The sequence below is a fragment of the Wasmannia auropunctata genome, unplaced genomic scaffold (genome assembly GCF_000956235.1).
Source record: "Wasmannia auropunctata unplaced genomic scaffold, wasmannia.A_1.0 LD335216.1, whole genome shotgun sequence".
Taxonomy (NCBI): domain Eukaryota; kingdom Metazoa; phylum Arthropoda; class Insecta; order Hymenoptera; family Formicidae; genus Wasmannia; species Wasmannia auropunctata.
The window spans coordinates 14570-35057 of record NW_012027674.1 but is presented as its reverse complement, the minus strand read 5'-3'; the positions used below and the strand labels follow the sequence as shown (position 1 = coordinate 35057).

General features: G+C 36.4%; 2 protein-coding genes across 2 annotated transcripts; both read left to right on the top strand.

Annotated features, from left to right (window-relative positions):
• The first annotated feature begins 4025 nt into the window (after positions 1-4025).
• Positions 4026-10027, top strand: LOC105457424 (endoglucanase 15-like). Its single transcript, XM_011702076.1, has 6 exons — positions 4026-4148; positions 6848-7085; positions 7511-7789; positions 8039-8379; positions 8989-9238; positions 9528-10027. The coding sequence occupies exons 1-6, from the start codon at positions 4116-4118 to the stop codon at positions 9833-9835; spliced, it is 1449 nt and encodes a 482-aa protein (XP_011700378.1). The 5' UTR covers positions 4026-4115; the 3' UTR covers positions 9836-10027.
• A 1945-nt stretch (positions 10028-11972) lies between these two features.
• On the top strand, positions 11973-18259 carry LOC105457425. Its single transcript, XM_011702078.1, has 14 exons — positions 11973-12139; positions 12219-12353; positions 12805-12897; positions 12976-13140; positions 13438-13569; positions 13672-13829; positions 14058-14174; positions 14258-14313; positions 14421-14598; positions 14679-15096; positions 16079-16206; positions 16304-16415; positions 17225-17530; positions 17630-18259. Exons 1-14 carry the CDS (start codon positions 12061-12063, stop codon positions 17632-17634), a joined length of 2082 nt encoding a protein of 693 aa, XP_011700380.1. The 5' UTR covers positions 11973-12060; the 3' UTR covers positions 17635-18259.
• The last annotated feature ends 2229 nt before the right edge of the window (positions 18260-20488 follow it).

Genomic DNA, 20488 nt, shown 5'->3' with positions numbered 1-20488 from the left:
AAGTTTCTACAATTTCTTTTTAAATTGATGTGTAATTCCAGTCTCTAAGATTGATATATCTCGCCATTTATTATCGTACTAAAAAATTGCATTTATATATTTTTGCATTACTTCGAGTTAGAGATGTAAATAGAAAAAAAACCAAATTGTTTTTTTCATAAAATACGTTTTTTTTTAAGAAAAAAACAAGCCTCGTTTTTTTTCAAAATTTTATTTTTTTCAGCTATCTATTTAATATCTATATTTTGCTTAATATAAGTTAAATTTTCATGATTTTTTATTTTATAGCAGCAGAATTTATTTTATAGATAGCAGATTTAAATTATTATCATTTTAACCTTTACGCAAAACGAGAAAGCCAATATATTGATTTTGAAAACGTATTTTGAAGCAAAGACTTCAATGAATTATTAAAATTAATTCTACTTAAGGAAAAGCTGTTTAGAAAAAGGATGAAAAAGATTCTCCTTTTGTAAAAGTTAAATGTAGATTACATTAAAATTAATTATATAACTATATAATTACTATTTACAATTAATTAGTCGTGCTATCGGAATAAGAAAAAAAACCAAATTTGTATTTTTTTAATGAAATAAAATACGTTTTTATTCTAATGTTTTTTTCTATTAGAAAAAAACATTTTTTTTTTACATCTCTACTTCAAATGCAACTATTTAATATATAAATTAATCAGCGAATGTAAAAAAATCTTTATCTATTTCCTGTTCTTCTGTTCGTCTTCCATATGAAGGAAAAAAAAGGCTTTTTTTGCTTCACTTTGTCATAATAATAGTCTTAATAAAAATAAATTTAGTCAATCCCAGTTGTCATTACATTAATTATTCAGATGTTTTCATTCATATTCTGGTCTTTCGATACAGTTTGACGATTCCGATAATGGGACATAAGTACAAGAAATGAAAATATATTTTTTGGACAACAGTAGCGACGATTGTGATGGTAATATAATATTTGTCGTGCCATCGCATATTCGAGACGAGTTGTCGCCTCTCTTCCCATGTCGACGCATCCCCACTTCTTCATTCTTTTAGTCACTTGCGATCGTCATTGAGCCTGCTAAGCCAGTCAGTCAGTCAGGCAGCTCATCAATCAGTCGGTTAGTAGTCAATCGATTAAACTTTTTGCATTCGAAATTAATAAAGTTATCGAATTAATGTCAAATTTTGCCATTAATATTCAATAATATAGTGCGTGTGTAACAATAATACAATAAAAATTAGTCCAGTAAAAGAATAATTTGTGAAAGTAAAACGTGAAAGTGTGTTTTGTTATGTTTTCTTTTGTTTGATGATCGACACACCGTCAAAATAATAAACAAAATAATCTATTTTTGTCTAATTTAATGAATTTTACAAAAAAAAAACGAAACCTAGAATCAAATCGATAGAATAGTAATATTAATAATAACTTGCAATAAACATAAGAAAATTAAAACTATAAAGTTACGATAATTAATTAAATACTTTATAAAAATGTGTAGTATAATTTAGTAAATTCTAACAATAAGATACATTGAGATGTGTCTTCTTTTTAGTCTCTCTTTCTACTTGTACAATTATTCAAATCAAAATTTAATAAAATTCTTCTTTTTCACATTTGCAGGCAAATTTTTGAAATGTAAAAAGTGCTTCGATGTCTTAAGTCAAGTCTTACAGAATAATAATTACTTTTTTTTTGCTAATACAATATTATATATGCGACGATTAAAAAAGTTTCTGAGCGTGTCCATCTACCAGTTTTTTGAATAAACCTCACCAAATAATTACGGAGATCGTTCGTATATACATATTTTGCATTTTTTGTCATTTTGCAAGAACAATTTCTTAATAATATCTCACGCATTTGCATATATGCTTCTTCCTTGCTTTCTCTTTCTCGCGAATTATACGATATATTGCTTGAACTTGAAATTTGAAGTAATACTCTTGCATAAGTATATAAAAGAAGAATGAATTAAAATGAAAAGTGTTTTAGAATCAACTTAATTAATTCAACTTAATTTTAATATTGCAAGGTTAGCGTCTTCCTGAATTTTAAGCAGGATTATAACCTGTTTCGAATTTTTAATATTCAACCGGCGCCGAGGAACGTTCTCGACTGCAATACTGTATCAATAAAATATAATGCATTCGTAGCGGGAGATTTCCGGTTTTACGAAATTAGCATGTTTAAAGCTTGAGAATTATAATTTCAATTTGCTCAAGTGTTTAAGTGCTGCTGCGTTATTAATGAGGAAAGCACATTGATCGTGTTAGTTGGTCTCCGGATTTTCCGCCTTCGCGTTTCGACATAAATGATTCTATAAACGGTGCGCATAGCAGGCCTGATAACTTATGCAGCTCTCGGGTGCACACGATGATATCGGCATTAATGTTCGGTGAAGTGCATTTAATATAGACCTCAAATTGCAAAGCAATCTTATATTTAGTGACGTATTTACGTCTCGTGTAGAATTAGCATCGCCGCGTAACGATTACGTGTATAAATACAGTTTGCAATAATTTTCTCGCTAAATGTATGTCTTTGCCTAGCTTGGCCGGGTCGATCGATATCTCTTGAATATCAATAATGAACATGCATATACAGATATACAATATAAGTCACCGACTTTCCACATAATACAGGTGAAATCGATAATTATTACCGTCTATGAACTGAAACTATGTGAAAATTGAGATTTCCATCGATAATGCATGAATCGACGAGGAGTCGAGTAGAAGCTAAATATATTGCTGCATTTGAGAAATTAATAACACACGTGCAAAATTGGATATGTCTTTGCTTTCTGATTTTCCATACTCCCGTTCGTCGTTCTTCTGTCAAATCGTGTCGAAAAGATCGGCCGTTTATTCTCACGTTTTCTTCACGAATCGCTTCGTACAATACCTCTCACTCGAATCGTAGAGAGATAGCGGCGTGATCCGCATTTAAATACAATCGACAGAAGGAGATCGGCGTGGTGGACAGGCGAGAGTGGGAGTGCGATAGCCGCAGACGAAGTGCGAGCGATCGAAGTGACGGTGGAACGAGAGAGGACTGAGCACGCAACCCGTGCGCACATTCTGGGTGTCTGGGCATACAAGACACCGATGGTAGAAGAGGCAACCTTTGGCCTCTCAACGCGAGGAACGGAACGGTCCGCGATCGTCGTCCGCTCTCTCGGTATCCCGCGAGTCTTCCACGAGATCGCGATGCCGACGGTCGGCGACATTTGAGCCATCGGTCGGCGCTGACTGGTATACCGGAATAACTGCGGTGAGTTTGAATTACGACGTTATTTTGGACACAGGATGTGTATTTTACAGTCAACACGTTTCTCGGAGAAAACTCTTTTGTGCGATCTCAATTTGCGCGATGATTTAAAAATGCGTGCTTAAAAGGCACCGAATTATGCCGGTTCCAGTCCCTGACCGTGGTTTATGGATGTGTATTTTTCAATCAACACGTTTCTCGGAGAAAATTCTTTTGTGCGATCTCAATTTGCGCGATGATTTAAAAATGCGTGCTTAAAAGGCACCGAATTATGCCGGTTCCAGTCCCTGACCGTGGTTTATCCATGATGTAGATTTAATGACTTATCATTAATTTAATCAGGATTAATTAGGAAGTTTGTAGATCTGTTCTTTTCACGTACATATCTTTTGTACTTTCTTCACAAAATATTTTATTTATTCATATGATTTATTGCCACTTATATTATTAAACGTAGATAAAAAGAATTCATATCTATCCGTGAGATTTCAAAAGAGCGATGAATTATGATACATTTCACAGAACATATTTAACATTTTTAAAAATTTCTTTTTGGCTTTGTAGATCGGGAATTTTATATTCCTCGGCATTTCTTCTTCATATCTCGGGTCTTCCCAAATTTATACCGGAGATCTTTTCTGCTTTCAGCTTTTGAGAACTGAACGAAACTTGACTTGGCGCTTCGACGAAGCAGGGCGCGACGCTTTCGTGTGCCAAGGTGTGCTATGCCGATTCGCATCGACGTTGCGGTGTAACGGGCGCGCACCGAGGCTTCTGAATCGACGTGACCGGCGCGCGCCTCGTCGCGTCGCGTTCCGGGACGACAGGATCGCGAAGGCAGAATGAAGCCCGGCCTCTTCGTCACGTGCGTCACGGTGAGTTTTCCCGGCCGATGGTTCCTGATGGTCACTCGCGATTACCTGTTGCATACCTGCATTATGTCGCGTTACCGCGTTACCGAACGTGACGGAATGCCGCGAAAGTTCGCGGCGAAATAAATGTTAGGAACAACAATATCCCGCGTAAATTTTGCAGGACGGCAAGAAATCGCGAGTGATTTTTCAGTGACATTCAAACTGTTATTATTATTTATCATTACTGTTACCATTTCTATCCTTTTTAACAAAACCGAGACAGCTTTGTTGGAATTATTACTTTACACTTTCAAGTGTAACAATTCTATTTGATTATCTTTAACGGATTGCCGTCATTCTATAGATTTCTATAGATTTATGTAATTTGTATAATTTATATAATCGTTTGGAGATAAATAACAAGAAAATTAAGTTTAAAAAATACATCAATAGCTCGGAATTTTCAAAATTTCGAAAATGAGCATTTCAAAGTTTCACTGCTTCGTTCAAATGTCTAATAATTCATTTGACGAGCTTGGCGAAATCGCAGGAAAACGAGACGTTTCCTCTCGCTTCGGACGTACTGTTTCAAAAACGTTCCGCGAAAGAAATTCTCTTGCTTATTCGTAGGAATTCGCGAGTTTACAATAAGGCCGATATTTGCCGAAGCTATTGGCGTTTGTCATACAGGAATTACACGGCCGACGAACCGAGGATTTCTCGGAAACCTGGAGAACGCTTTGGCGACGAGGAAGCGGGATCAAACGCGGCTCCAAACACGCTTCTTCCTTCCTTCTCGCAAACATACCGGTTTCTCGAATTCGCGAATTAGCTATTTCACGGCGCTCGTCATGAAAGATATATATTTAAATAAAACGACTTCTCTAAAATCGGCCGAGGACTTTGCTGAAACTATAACGGTTGCATGTGAATCAATTAATCACGATGCTGCTTTGAAATCGTAATCCTTCGGAAGAGAAGTTATTTTAAAGTGATTAAAGAATAAAGATAAAAATCTTCTTTACTTTGAGAATCAATTTTTATGTCTCTGGAATAAAGCCCTTTCGAAAATAAACAATTTACGTATAATTACGCGTCTCGCGAAGATCTGATTGTAGATTATCGCGACCAGAGATCGTTTTTATCTCGCAAACGAAATGCATTCTGCTTTAATCCCGGGAGACGCAGCTGCTACGAGAATGCGAGAATTTAATTCCCCTAATGAAGGCTCGTGAATGAACGAAGATTCAGCTCGCAAACGAATCGCGCTTAAGTCCGTCACGTAGCCCGTACGTGTCCTGCGGATTTATCGCAGCGATTCGCGCGATACCGTCGGTATATCATAATGAAGAACAAAGGTATATATGTATACGTATTGTTCTGTGGCGTCATGGTTTTTTTAATAAGCGACATATAGCTGTAATATGCATACAAAATATATTCTAATTTCATAAATTATATCCTCTCTCTCTTCTTCCAAAGTCCGAGTCCCTCGAGTTTGCGAACAAGGAAGAAATAAGCGTCATTATTTTTCAATTTTTCTATTTATTTTTATTGTTCTATTCGATCGTTATACATATTCGTTATACTTATTCACGTGAAGTGACTTGAAATTATTCATAAAATTTTATTATTTATTAAAATGACTGTGTCGTTTCAGAATCGAATCCCCCGAATTTGTGGATAGACAAGTGTTCGAAGATATCAGTATATTTCTTTCTTAGCTCTTAGTTACTTTATATATACACCACACGCAAAAAATGACTTAGTAATAGTAGGTAAATTTCAATAGCTGAATCAAACTTAGCTATAAGAGCTACCGCCTTAGTGTCATTAAGTTCTGACTATTACAGATAAAAAACATTCACTGTGACAAAAAAATTTATTAACTGAAATTAAAAGCATATATTAGTACAGGCTAAAAAGATGGCATGCACCTAAATATCTTATCATGCACACATTTAGCGCACAGAGTTAAGTTTTTATAGCTTCGCGCGGAAATTTGATTTGTAATTATTTTTGCAATATGGCACTGCCATATGCACATCTACAACCACATTTAGCATTTATATTTTGCAGCATATAAGGCTATATACTGCAAATATTGTTACTCTATTGCGAAGATAAAATAGCATAGTAGATTTGGCTAAATACGAGTATCATTTGATTTTAGCAGCAAATATTTTTTGCTGTAGCATCTACATTTTAATAACTAATAAATTAAACTTCGGCAGCAACGACATTAGTTCTTATCTTAACGACACAGCTGCAATAGCTATATTTTAGCTTCATTGACTAATTCTTTTTCTGCGTGCATGAACTGTTACGTATTATTATAGTCGCGTCAAGCGATTCGAAATTACGCCGAAATGAAAATTTTAACTGTGCGTCAAATCGGAACTGGAGGCGCGTGATGGCGTCACGTTGAAATTTGTTTAAAATTTTGTTTGCCCTCCTCGATTCCCGATAAAAGCGCAGGGAAACCGTTCTTACTTTGACGCCGTAAAAACCTTGATTGCACAGATTGCCGTGCACGCAGATTATATTATGAGACTGTAGTCTACATGCAAAATTTAAGACTCTACACGACATTGTCCTAGATTGCGAACGTTCGTCGCAGTACACGTGTACTGAAAATCATTATGTGCAATCTCTCCTCGGTGCAACAATGATATTGCTTGTTAATGTACAATGCTTGTTAATGCATGATTTATCGACAGATTCTGCCGGCGGTATTGATTACGTCGACGTGCGAGATAAACGCTAGCCCGACGGAAGACGCGAAGGCAGTCGGGAACGGGAACGATTACGCCCAAGTCCTCGGGCTGTCGTTATTGTTTTACGAAGCGCAGCGTTCTGGCAAGCTGCCGAGGAACAACAGAATTTCATGGCGAGGCGATTCCGCGCTGTACGACCGCGGCTCGAATGGCGAGGATCTAACTGGAGGATATTACGATGGTAATAAACCAGTTGCGTTTTAAATCCATATATAATTTGTTAGTTTTCTGTCATAGTCGTTTAAATCTAGAAAGAAATATGTCATATTTGATTACAATTTATTACTAGTTATTATAAATTTATCAAATACGAAATATTGCTGTCAAAGTTATCGATATAAATCGTATTTTTAGAAAGCCATATGTCAATAAAATAATTAAAAAATAAAGACTGAAAAAAAAGAAAAACTATTTCAAAAATTATTAATAATCTGACAAAAATAATATCATATTTTAAAAAGAATTATGAACAATCAATCCAAATCTTTAATTCTATAAACATTATTTTCTAAAGACTTTTATATATGTCTCTTTACATTATATTTCTTTTCAATGAAAGAAAATATATAATACATTTTGCAAAATTAATCACTCTTATTCCATCAGCTGGTGACTTTGTTAAGTTCGGCTTCACCATGGCTTTCACGACGACGCTTTTAGCCTGGGGAACGGTCAGCTGGCCGGAGGGTTATGACGCCGCCAGTCAACTGGACGAAGTTCGTAGAGCCATCAAATGGTCTACCGATTACTTTATCAAGTGTCACGTAAGCGACAACGTGCTGTACGGGCAAGTTGGCGATTTTCCTATCGATCATATGTTTTGGGGAAGACCCGAGGAGCTGAATATCACCAGACCAACCTACAAGATTGATGCGGAGCATCCTGGTAGTGTGTTAACGTTTATTTATCAGAGAATAAATTAACCGAGAAACGAAAAATACACATTATTATCTGTGAATGCATTCAATTATTATTGTATAGATTAATATCTATTAACGAGTAAATTATTCCTTCTTCCTCTCTCGACTTATTCGGCTTATTTTCTTATACTTATATTAATTTATTACATTTATTATAGTTGTTACACATTGCATATCCACATGATGTATTTTATTTGCCATCAATCGATCGCAGGTTCCGATCTTGCTGGCGAGACGGCCGCCGCTCTCGCGGCCTCGAGCATCATCTTCAGCAGCGTCGATCCTGAGTACAGCGCCAAGTGTCTCGAGCATGCGAAGGGCCTGTACAAATTCGCCGACGTTTATCGCGGCCTCTATCACGAGGCAATACGCGGCGCCGAGCGATATTACGAGAGCACGGACTACGGCGACGAGCTGGCGTGGGCCGCGATTTGGCTCTTCAAGGCGACCGGAGACATGAAGTACTTCGACGACGCGGTGCATCACTACCAGCATTTCCATCTCAAGGAGCGACCGAATGCATTCTTCTACAATAAAAAAGTTGCCGGTATCCAGGTGAAATCTCTTGTTTATACATTTCTTTTGATTTCCAACAACATACGGCTAGCTTCATGTGCGTATGTCTTTTTTTTTAATTATTATTCATAATTTTGACTACCAAACGTAAGTAAACAATCACCAAACGAATGCTTATAGTTATGAATACTTACGCAGTCTGGAAAGCCGTATATTTTATGAAAGGAGGGGCTAACTTCACGCGCATATGTTTTTCTTTGATATTATTATTTACAACTTTGATTAAAAATCATCGGAAATGGACTGCCAAACATTAGCAAACGAATGTTTACAGTTATAATTACTTACGCAGTCTGGAAAGCCATATTTTACAAAGTAATCTTGCTAATGTAATTTATTTGTTGCGAAAGAGTTGTCATCCTTCGACAAATTCGGCGTTGAAGTACTCTCTAATTTTTCCGGAGTGAATTTCATTTCAAAAGATTGAAAATACTGCCACTCGGTCACTTGAGTGGCAGTATTTTCAATCTTTTGAAGTGAGATTCACTCCAGAAAATTTAGAGAGTATAATATAAATAGCGGAGTTTCTCGATCGCAAGAAAAGTTGTGAATGTAATTCGTTAAGTGCGGTAATACTCTCCTTTTTAGGTGCTGCTGGCCGAATTGACGGGACAGCCCGAGTATCTGAATGCCACCCGCGCGTTCTGCGACTTCTCGGTGCGGCAGCAAAAACGCACACCGAAGGGCCTTCTGTTTATCGACAAGTCCGGTACTCTTTCTCACGCCGCTAACGTGGCCTTCGTCTGCCTGGTCGCGGCGGACTCCCCGGAAATCGGCGACTCGCAGGAATACCGTCAATTCGCCAAAGAACAAATTGACTATATGTTGGGTGGAGCGGGTAAGATCTAATAGTTTAAAAAAATTCAAAGAAGAAAAATTCATATTAATTTTTTTAGCTGCGACTTTTATTTACGGAATTTTTATTTTTTATATCATTAATTCTAATTTATCTGATTTATTGATTATTATATCAGTTTTATTTTATTAAATAAAAATCAAACCTAAAAATCTATCGGTCGATCAATAAGCACAATGATAACAAATTTATTGTTTTTTTTTTACAAATTTTAGTTAGATATTTAAATCTTTTTTATTTTCGTTTGCCATTGAATTTGCGCATTTTTCAGGAAGGAGTTACGTGGTCGGATACGGTAAAAATCCACCGAAACAGCCGCATCATGCCGCGTCTTCTTGTCCCAATAGACCGGCGTCCTGCGGATGGCAAGAATTCAGCAAGAACGCGCCAAATCCGCAGATTCTCTACGGTGCTCTAGTCTCCGGACCGAACGAGGTGGACTCGTTTAAAGATTGTCGCGAGGAATACGCCTATACGGAGGTCACGCTGGACTACAACGCTGGCTTCACCAGCGTGCTCGCCGGACTGCTGCAACTGCAATTGAAGAGCGTGGATAGAAGATTGCCAAAAGAAAATTAATTTGTAGTATTTTTTTAATCAACGCGTAGACGAATTTCCATGTAAGACCGAGGCTCTTGCTGATTCTTTGTAGTGGAATACAAAGGAACTTTTTTTACAATATGAAGAATTACGTCTCGTTTTCAACTTATAACATTTTTATATTATTAACTATAATTTTATATTAGAAATTTAATTATACTTTATACAGGGTGTCTCCGTATAAGTGGCCACCCCTTTTTATCTCGTAAACTAATAGAGATAAACCTAATAAATATATAATATCAAGTTAAACGGCTCTGACTAAACTTTATTGTAAGCACAGTGGTCACTTAAAAATATTATCTATGTTAGAGAGCGAAAAGACATGATTAATTTTTGCACAGTAAGGTGACAATTTTAATATGATAAAAGTTGTAGCGTTTTTTTTTTACGAACATAACGATGTATAATATAACGAAATTATTTTACGAATTATAACAGTTATTTTGGTTTAAAATTTTGCGGGCAGCTACTACCTTTTCAATTTCGGACCTGCGATGTGGCCAACTTCTGATTTTCGCGTTGACAATTGAAGTGTACTGTTTTTATTTGATCATAGTACTCTCGTTAGTGAGAGAGTCGGAAGTTGGCCACATCGCAGGGCCGAAATTGAAAAGGTAGTAGCTGCCCGCAAAATTTTAAACCAAAATAATTCGTATAATTCGTAAAATAATTTTGTTATATCATACATTGTTATATTCGTTAAAAAGAACTCTACATCTTTTATCATATTAAAATTGTCACGTTATCGTGCAAAAATTAATCATGTCTTTTCGCTCTCTACACAGATAATATTTCTAAGTGATCACTGTGCTTACAATAAAGTTTAGTCAGAGCCGTAATTTGATACTCGTATTATATTTATTAGGTCTATCTCTATTAGTTTACGAGATAAAAAGTGGCCACTTAAACGGGGACATCCTGTATATATAATTTCTTTCTACAAACTATATATTGTTTACGTACTGCAATACACTGCGATAAAAACCAAGCGTGATATATCTTGAGATGATAAGTATATAAGCTGACATTATACGTCGCTAATCTTAAGAATGTTTTAAGTTTACCGCAACTTTTTTAAACTAAAAATCACGATACTTTATCTATGTTAACAATATTCAATTAGATAATAGTATTAGATAGTAAATTGTGATTATGTCGAAGCCGAAAAAGTAACATGCGTATCAAGACAATGTTCGCGTGTAAATAAAGTACCGTTTTGTTTTAAATGATAGAATTTAATTCATTTGCGCAGTCCGACAGAGATTACAACAATTCAGATGCGTTTGACAAAATGGTAACATCACGAGGCTTTCCGAGGAGGTGAAATAAAAAAATGTCTAGATAGTCATCGATCGTAAGTCTATGTACGTGCGCGAACTGAGTCACATAGTACAATATCGATCGCGTGAACGTAAACAAAAACAACCGGTGAAATAACTTTTAGAAAATAATACGCACAATGAACAATACATGATATTTTTCTATAATATTTCTAAATTTCTAAATTGCAATAAATTTCTAAATTTCTAATAATGCAATGCTCCTTCTAGAATTCTTAACAATTTAGGGTTGACAAAATACCGTTGCTGTTATCCTCATCTGTGTATTCTTATTCTCATACTCTCTGGCAATATTTAGAAGATTGAATAATGATTGATTCATTATTTTTCGTTATTAAGTCTGACAATTACGCGAAACATTGTAAACTGACACAAGACAAAGCAAGATATGTTTTGTTACGTGATCGGGCTGTGTATAGTATTGTATAGTGTCTCTCTTTAAGATCGTTTTAAAATGATGTACGTGTCATCGAAGAGAGGCGAGTTTCCGCGCAGTGAAAGTATCGATAATTTCGTAAGAGAATCGAGGATGAATTTTTTTTTTTTTTAAGTATTTGCGCTCTGTGAATGCGTGAATTTTTTAAAAATTAACATGCGGAAATAAGAAGCGCAAGACTTACTGAACACGCACGTGTTTCAGAGTAACGTCTCTCGTCTTTGATCCGCGTAGCGTCGCGTCGGCAATAGCGTTCAACGAGGCGTAACGTTAGCGGACAACTGCTGTATTGACAATACGCTTTTCCATGTGGCGGTTCTCGTTACAATCGCGCTTACATTACACGCTATTATACGTCTATAGCTGTATCGGCACAGGTGCACCGCGCAATTGAAATAAGCGTACGTGCTGTCGGCGCTGTCGCCATGCGGTGCGAATACACTTTTATCTGCGGCGTAACGTGGCTCCTTATCCTCCTGCTTTCCGAAAGACTTTTCGCGAGCGGTAAGTTCATAATCCCAAATTCCGTGAAACTTTGGATACTTCGTTTAAAAAAAAAAAAAATTACGATAACTTGCAACAGGGGAATCAGGAAACGATTATTCGCAAGGATGCGCTCATCTACGTTGCGAGAACGGCAGCCGATGCGTGAAACGGCGGTTTTGGTGCAAGGATCCGCCTTGCCCCGGCATGTTGTACTGTTCCAGATCGAGGAAAGGTGAATTTCGAGAGAAGAACGTGTCGATAAATTCGTTTTTTGTCTTCTGTCGAATGAAAATTTGCTTGTTTCACAATCTTCAATATCTGCACGGAAAGAACGATTTTGTTGAAAGATCTAAAAATTTTGCTAAATATAGATCCGAAAATAATTTTTTGTTGAATCATCAAAATAATTTATTGGAATGTTAAAACTGATAAGCATTGCTATAAAATTTTGATATTCTAGCAATCATTTTGACTTTTGCACCAAATTATTTTGATTATTGAACAAAAATTATTTTCAGATCTGAATTCAGCAAAATTGTTCTTTCCGTGTGACCATTTTTTTCTCTATTTCTTTCCATATATTTTTTCTTACATTTAAATAATTTTAAATATTTTACATTTATTACACAGTATTATATTTGTGCAAGTGTAGACGCTCGACGTAAGTCTGCTTATATTTTTAGAATCGTTGAAGGGACCTCTAACGTGCGACACCGTTCGTTGCAACAAAGGTCACGTGTGCGTCGTGAAAGTTCGAGGATGTGATTGGGATGGGAGTAATTGTCGCATATTAACCGATTAATTATATTTATATTTTTGAGAAATGCAGATAGTGTATTGATCAATTTTCTCAGACTGTAAGCAACAATTAGCGCGCTGCGTATCGGAGAAAGAGTATTACGAGGGTGCAGCTTCCTGCGCCGGCTTCGAATGTCCGTCGGGAGAACGTTGCATCCTGCGGGAAACATTCTGCGTGAATCCGCCCTGCAAACTCATCAGAAGCTGCAAAAATGAGGAAGGTCATCAAACAAAAAAAAAAGAAATAATTAATTTAAATGATTCTCACTCATTGTCAGTATTTTTACGTACTTTCTCACAGATTTTTCACGCGCTCCCGCGCGCGTTCGAAATAATTTATTGTAAATACATATTTAAAATATTAAATAAAGTATTTAATATAATTATATTAGTTATTAATAATAAATAATTTTTAATTAATAAACATACATTTCAAGCTATTCGATCTAAGGTTGTGTTACAAAACTGACATGTCAAAATTGCTGAATTTGCAGAAAATGAAGACGAATTGTTTTCAGATGTGCAAACCTGGTTCGACATATGCAAAAGTTTGAACTGCGCCTCGGAATACGAGTGTTTCTTGCGAAGACCAGAAAACAATTGTCTTGATTCGTGGTGTACGCACATGCCTGATTGCACGCTCACCATCGGTGCGTTCGTGATAAAGTGACAAAACAACGCTCACGAGAATAGCGACTTGATTGCTTTATCTTTTATAATTTATTTATCAATGTTACATTCATTTATTGTAGAGGACGAACTAATCAGCAAGTATTGCTACGGCTGGATCTGCCCACCAGCGCAGAAGTGCACCGTGCGGATTGTAGATTCGTGCAAGGGTTTTAATTGCACCATCGAGCGATCATGTCGCGCATCTTCAGTCTCGACTCAACACAACACAAGCAGCGAGGTTACTTGTTTTTTTAATTTAAAGCGTCGCTGTGGAAGGTGCAAGATTTGCTGTTAATTCATAGAAACAAATTAGCGTGCAAAAAGAGTTTATAAAGAATATTATACAATCAAATTAACTCTCATTTTTCCTTTGTACTTATTTCGCCGACGATCGGATTTTCCGTCGAAACAAATCCGCGAGTTCACTAAAAATAGACTAAGGAGATTTTAACAGAAACAAATGTAGGTCGCTGAGCAACCCACGGCTAGAAAAACCTTGGTGCAAACCGAGAGGGAGCTGATTCGCCAGGAGCTGGAGAAAAGAACGAACACGCAGACGAGTTATCCAATCACGGAGAAAAAGGTGGAGGATTTTTTTTCTGCGGACGAGTTAAAAATTACAGGGAAATTTAAGCCAAAATGTGAAAGATTCGATTGTGATTTCAGCCGGCTTCGCCAGTGACTTCAACGCGGAGACAAAGTATCCGCTATACAACGCCTGCGTAAGTTGGGGATTTTTTTAAGTTAATGTTAATCAGTATTTCAAGAATACGAGATATACGATTATTCTGCACATTATTATACGTTTGTCGTGTATTTCTTTGTGCAGAACGCAAGAGACGGAAGTTTCGTTGACTCGTCAGCAAATCGCAACAACGAAATCAAATTTGATCACAGAATCTTTGCGATCATCAACAAGCGAACCATATTTGACGTCGCCTTATTCTCGAACTCGATTGAATAATTACGATAAATCCCCTACAATCGACGAAGGCAAAGTTTCCCAGGTATTAAATAAATATTGATTCTTGGGATCGACTGCTTGAACATCGAAATCCACTTTCCGTTTACTATATCACTCCTGCAGAATTTTTTGACTAAGAGTTCAGTCATTCCGGCAACTGTGCCCGCTGATGGGAAAGCCGAGCCAGATACGTCGCGTGACACGGAGAGATTAGAAGCGCCGAGGAAGATCTACATAGCGGCCGACGACGACGCGTTGCCCCTTCCCATTATGTTGGAGGACATTAACTTCTTTGAGCAAGGTTATCCGATCTGGATAAAGAACGATCCGTATCGTTCGTGGGAAGTGAAGGACGAAGACGGATGGAGATACCGCGAGCCGCAAGAACCGTACAAGATTTTATTGCCGCCGTACGAGCCGGTGATCCTCGTCAAAGATACGAGGAAACGAGGACAATTTCTACCATTCTTCACCGACGCATTCTTCACTGACCTTTTTAACGAGGCGGCCTTAATACCTCTGCCAGAAATAACATCTGCAGGTATTACGTTAGTTGGAATTATATTCTGATTAGCGAATAATACATCGCGCGGGAGACCTAAGGATTTGAGTTGAAAAATATTCGTCTCGCTATTACCATAAAATCCCGTAAAGGCGAATTCATGAGGCACAGTTTAGAACTAATTTTTCTTCTACAAAAATCTCATTCCGAAAGTGATGAATCGTTTTTTGTAAGTTTTCTAACTTTGACGTACTGCGTAACCTTATAATTAAATCTTATCTCAAATTTAAATTATGCGCGACAGTAGAGTCTACTTAAAAATAAAGTTAATTAAAGAATATGATTTAGTTGGGGTTTAGTTCGTGAAAAAAATTTTTACTAGCGAGATAGTTAATTATTAAAAAAAAATGGATATACTGCATTCTGTATATAATCAAGTCATTCGATTTTTTTTGATCCGGATTTATTTGAATTATTCAAGTAACACGTGTTATTCATATCTTCTCTCTAATTCTTTGTATAAATGTTACTATATTTTAGACATCGGAAATTCGAAGACGGATAGTACCCTTTGACTATATAACTATGGACTGTGGCTAGTCCTCCCCACTTTTACTATGTAAAAGACATATGCCCGGTGTCGCCGAACTGAAGTTGGTTGAGGTATCAAACTTCGAATTTTTAGATTCCACCCCAGTCAGTAAAAAAAATGTCAAATATGTCAAAATGTATTAAATATTACGTTGACAATTGATAGGATAGCCGGAAAAAATCTCAAATGGACGGAAAGAAATTAAAAACATCAACATCTTTCTTTTACACGTTGTAAACACGCTGATTTCACAGGAGCCTTCCCCCTCCCCGCAAAAAATTACTGACTGGGGTAGAGTCTACATCTTCCAGCTTGGCGACATGAAGTTAATTATACCGTCAGTCCATACTTATATAGTCAAAGATAGTACCTCAATTGCAAATGATAAGACTGCCGATTATATAAATGATTCTGCGATTGTCGAGATAGAAAACACCGAGACGAATCGTACCGATGACTCGTCTAACGATCATGCGAGTCTCCCGGTGATGGAAAAAACGATCAGCACTGCTCCGCCGAGTACTACTCGCGACGAAGAACTGGATAATTACTATGACGTGAGTACCGCTTCGCGAAGGATTTCAAACGTTTGTTGTAGTTTCAGAGGATAGAAATTGGTATATGGTAATTGTTCATTGTATTCAAACCGTGCAGAACGAGTGGCGACCGTGGTATGTGATTCACGATCTGGAACGAAATGAGCCGCAATCAAGTCGCGAACACGAATCCAAATCGAGCATCGTTGATCTCGCAACGGATGATTTGTGTAAGAATGATTCTCTAATGTCATATTAGATTGCGTAATGTTAAAACAATAAGTAATGACAAATGTAAAAAAAAAATAAAAATAACTTAATAGTGATTGAACAATTCTGTATGCAAAATAATTTTGAAGCTCTATAATAATACGAAAAGACAGATTTAATTCATTTGTAATAAAATAAAAGAAATTATGTATATGTGAGCAGGGTTGGGAAAGTTGCTTTGTAAAAATAACTAATTACAGTTACAGTTTTTGTCTCTCAAAAAATAACTAGTTGCCGTTACAAGTTACTCTGAAAAGTAACATGTTACAGTTACAGATACTCAAAAAGTAACATTAAACGTAATTAAAAAGTAACGAATCATTACTTTTTAATTACGTTTAATAGAACAACATTAGCATTACAAAAAAAGAGTTACATTTACATATTATATAATTTTATTTAAAAAAGAAAAGTAATGCGCGTATTTAAATGTGAGCATTTAAATATTTCGCATAATTATAATCAACATTACGATTAGGTGATTGAGCGGAAGTGTTGCATAATTTTGATTCATGAAAGTGACGATTTAATACATATAAAGTAACTGTAAAAGTATAACTATTAAATTACTGTTACTGGTTACTGGTTACTTAAACAATCTAAGTTAAGTCACAGTTACACATGGAAAGAAAGTAACGAAGTTAAGTTACAGTTATTGAAAAAAAGCAACTGTAACTGTAACTTTGTTACAAGTAACGAGTTATACTTCCCAACCCTATGTGTGAGTATAACGTCTGACTTCAGTGCAACGTGTTATTGATATTTACAGATAAAAATGATACGTCGGCCGACCCAGAAACGTTCGCGGGAGGCCAAATTACGGACGAGGAGAGGAGCCGAGTTTTTGAAACGCGATACGCAGACGAGCGCAATAAAAATCTTGCGACATTCAGTCCACCTGCTTCAATGGGGCAAAGTGATTACAGCGCGCGGAACGACGAGGGACTCCACGGTCTTGCAAATTACCCTTATGACACTATATCCGTTCACCACATTGGCAAATCGAGTCGCGAATACGAAGAATCGTCTCTGAGGCAAATCTTGGATCTTTCGTTGAACGGGGAAGAAAATACAGGTATGTATTCTTATAAACGACGTCTCTCTCTCTCTCTCGATATCTTTTTATCTCTCATTCTGGATGACTTGTGAAACCGGTTCCGAATTTCGGTTTCAGCGTGATATGCCGATCACGTTTCCTCTCAGCGAATTACTTCGGCAGCCGACGAGCGAACGTCCAGAATGTAATGCTCTCCTACGAGGCACCGCCTCATTACGCCCGTAACAATAATATGAGCGGCCAACGATCGAGCTGAGTGTACGACGAATATTCCAGTCACGAGATAGCTATGACAACATCAGCATCGAAATGACGGGATCGTGATGGGAAACGGTACCGTTCTGATCGAGTGCAAAATTTATGGGTGCTTTTTATTACCTCCTTGTCGTCGCCTTTCCTTTTCCCTTCCACGGCGTGTGATTTTAGAAACGAAATCGTTCGTTTAAATGCTTCCGCGATTATTAGCCCGGGGGTAGAGTAAGCAAATATGTACAATGGCAGCGAGAAATTGCGGTAATTCGCGCACTTTGGAGAACGGCGTGTCTCGGCCGACGTGTGTGTTCGCAGGAAATAAATTTATCCCTCACGAATATCGTTTCTCCTCGCATTTAGATCCGAGTTAACCGAATGTATTCTTACATAGCTTTATAACTTTCGCCCGAATCTGCTGCTCGGATTCAATTGAGAATTTCTTTTGAGCAATGTGTAGTGTATTGAGATAATTAAATTAAATAATTATCCAATTTATTTATTTCTTAATCATTATTTATTTTTTTAATCATTATCAATATTTATGAGATCATATTATTAGAATAGAATATTAAATAGAACGTATGATGGTTTAATCACGACGAACGACTGTCATCGATTTGTAATGACGATAAACCCCGCATCGCAGAATCTTTCTTCGTCATTAAGAGATCTTCAGAAGCGTCCGCTGCATTAATTTAATTAGTGCCTACTCGGTTCCTCCACCGGCACCGTCATCGCGAAATTTCCTTGTGATGCTAACTTAGTCGCACCACGTAAATTCCCGAAACTATGCTCCTGCTCCTGCGAAGCAGAAGAGAGAAGGTAGGAAAGTGGTGGAAGAGTTGTCGAATATTACCACGGCGATGGGGAATGGTACCGGTCTAGTCGGCCGTTGATCGCGGTACCGCGAGCTACGCTATACTCTCTCGTGCGTCTTTTCCGCGCAGTGTGCTGCGGGCTGTCCCCAGTCGAGCAATTATCTTTCGAAGGATACGGGGTGACCATCCTTGAGAGGTGAGTTCTTCGCCTCTCTTCTCCTTTACTCTTGGTACTTGATGTAAGAACTGTCAGACCTTGAAACCGGTGTAATTTCGGCGAGTCGAGATTTGTTGTACAAAACGTGATTTCTGTGTCTCTTTACTCGCGATAGTGAAACCGAGACGATTGATACGAAAAATCTGTTTTCATATTTATGAAACATAAACATAAATTATTATTAGGATTTAATTATTAATTAATTTTTTATTATTATTAAGAGAAAGAGAGAGAAGGAAGGAGGAGGGAAGACGGAATTAGTTATTTCAAATTAATTAGATAATTCAAACAATTAGATCAATTAGACAGATTTTCCTTTTAGTTTTACGAATTAATTAATTAATTAATTTTGATTAATGTTTTTACATAGAAACAGTCGTATAAAATAAAATAATATAAAATAAATATGAAATATAAAATAAAATAATATTTTAAGTTAAATAAATGCTTAAGCTTAAGATCAATTCTTCGAGTGTAAGTAATACTTATTAAAAATTCTGATGACTATATATAATTATGTTATGTCGCGCGTACACGTGTGAGAAATATGAAAATTTCTGTTAGCGGATTAATCGAAAAGCATCAACCGGAATAAGAAACGTCATATGAATGTCTCATAAAATACGTGCACCTATAAATATCCCAGATAACCAAGCGTGATTCGTCATATCGAGCAAACTAATGCATTGCTTGAGTTGTTGCATATTTGCCATACATTTGTTGACATTGAAAAACATTACATTACGAATACAGCAACATAACTGCTTATACGTGTAATCAGTTGATGAAATTTCAAGAGCAAACGATGAGCAATAGTGGTACATTATGTTGTCGGCAATATGACAGCAACATGTTTGCAATAAAAAATTACAAGTTTTACCTTGAGCATGATGAAAACATGTCGTTAACAAAACATATGTTATGCTTTCCATTCGTTGTTGTGTATATGTCTTCAAGTTATGAAGTTTTTTAAATTGTAGTTTGTTGTTAACAAAGTTTTGACAATAAAAAGTGTTACATGTTTATGACAACTCTTTGGCAAAAAGATATATAGTTTTTTAGATTTAAATTATATATGAATACTTACAAACCTGCCACTAGATAGCGTTTGTTGATAACTGTTTCTCGCATTTAAAATTTTGTCAAGCACTCTATATAACCAATATCTAATCGAAGTTTAGACATGTCATAATTATTTGTGCACTATTCATATGTGCATTTAGTATGAAATATGAATAATGTTTTTGCAGCAAATAAGCTTGGTATTGTTTTGAAATTAAATTTACAATGCGATATATGCAATTTTTGTTCTAAAACGGAATTTTTATGTAAATATATAAGAGAGATCGGATATGTTTTTCAAATATACTGTTACGTCCGGTGGACTCCACGATTTCTTCGTTTTGTGAACACGCGATAGGATAAATTCTTAAATATAATAACGGCCATCAATCGACAAAATACCTCGACTCAACGAAATTGACCGTTGTCGGTTTCTTTGAGAAGAATTCGGTTTTAGCAAATAGTATAGAACCGAACGTGAGAGATATTTATTACCAAAAACAAATAAGGTATCTCAGTACACAATTTACCCGCGAAGAAAAACCTAAGTTCAGAACGTTTTTTTTGTGTTAAAAGAAAAAGGCTAACAGATAAAACTGTCAACAAGTANGTTTGGGCTGGATTCAT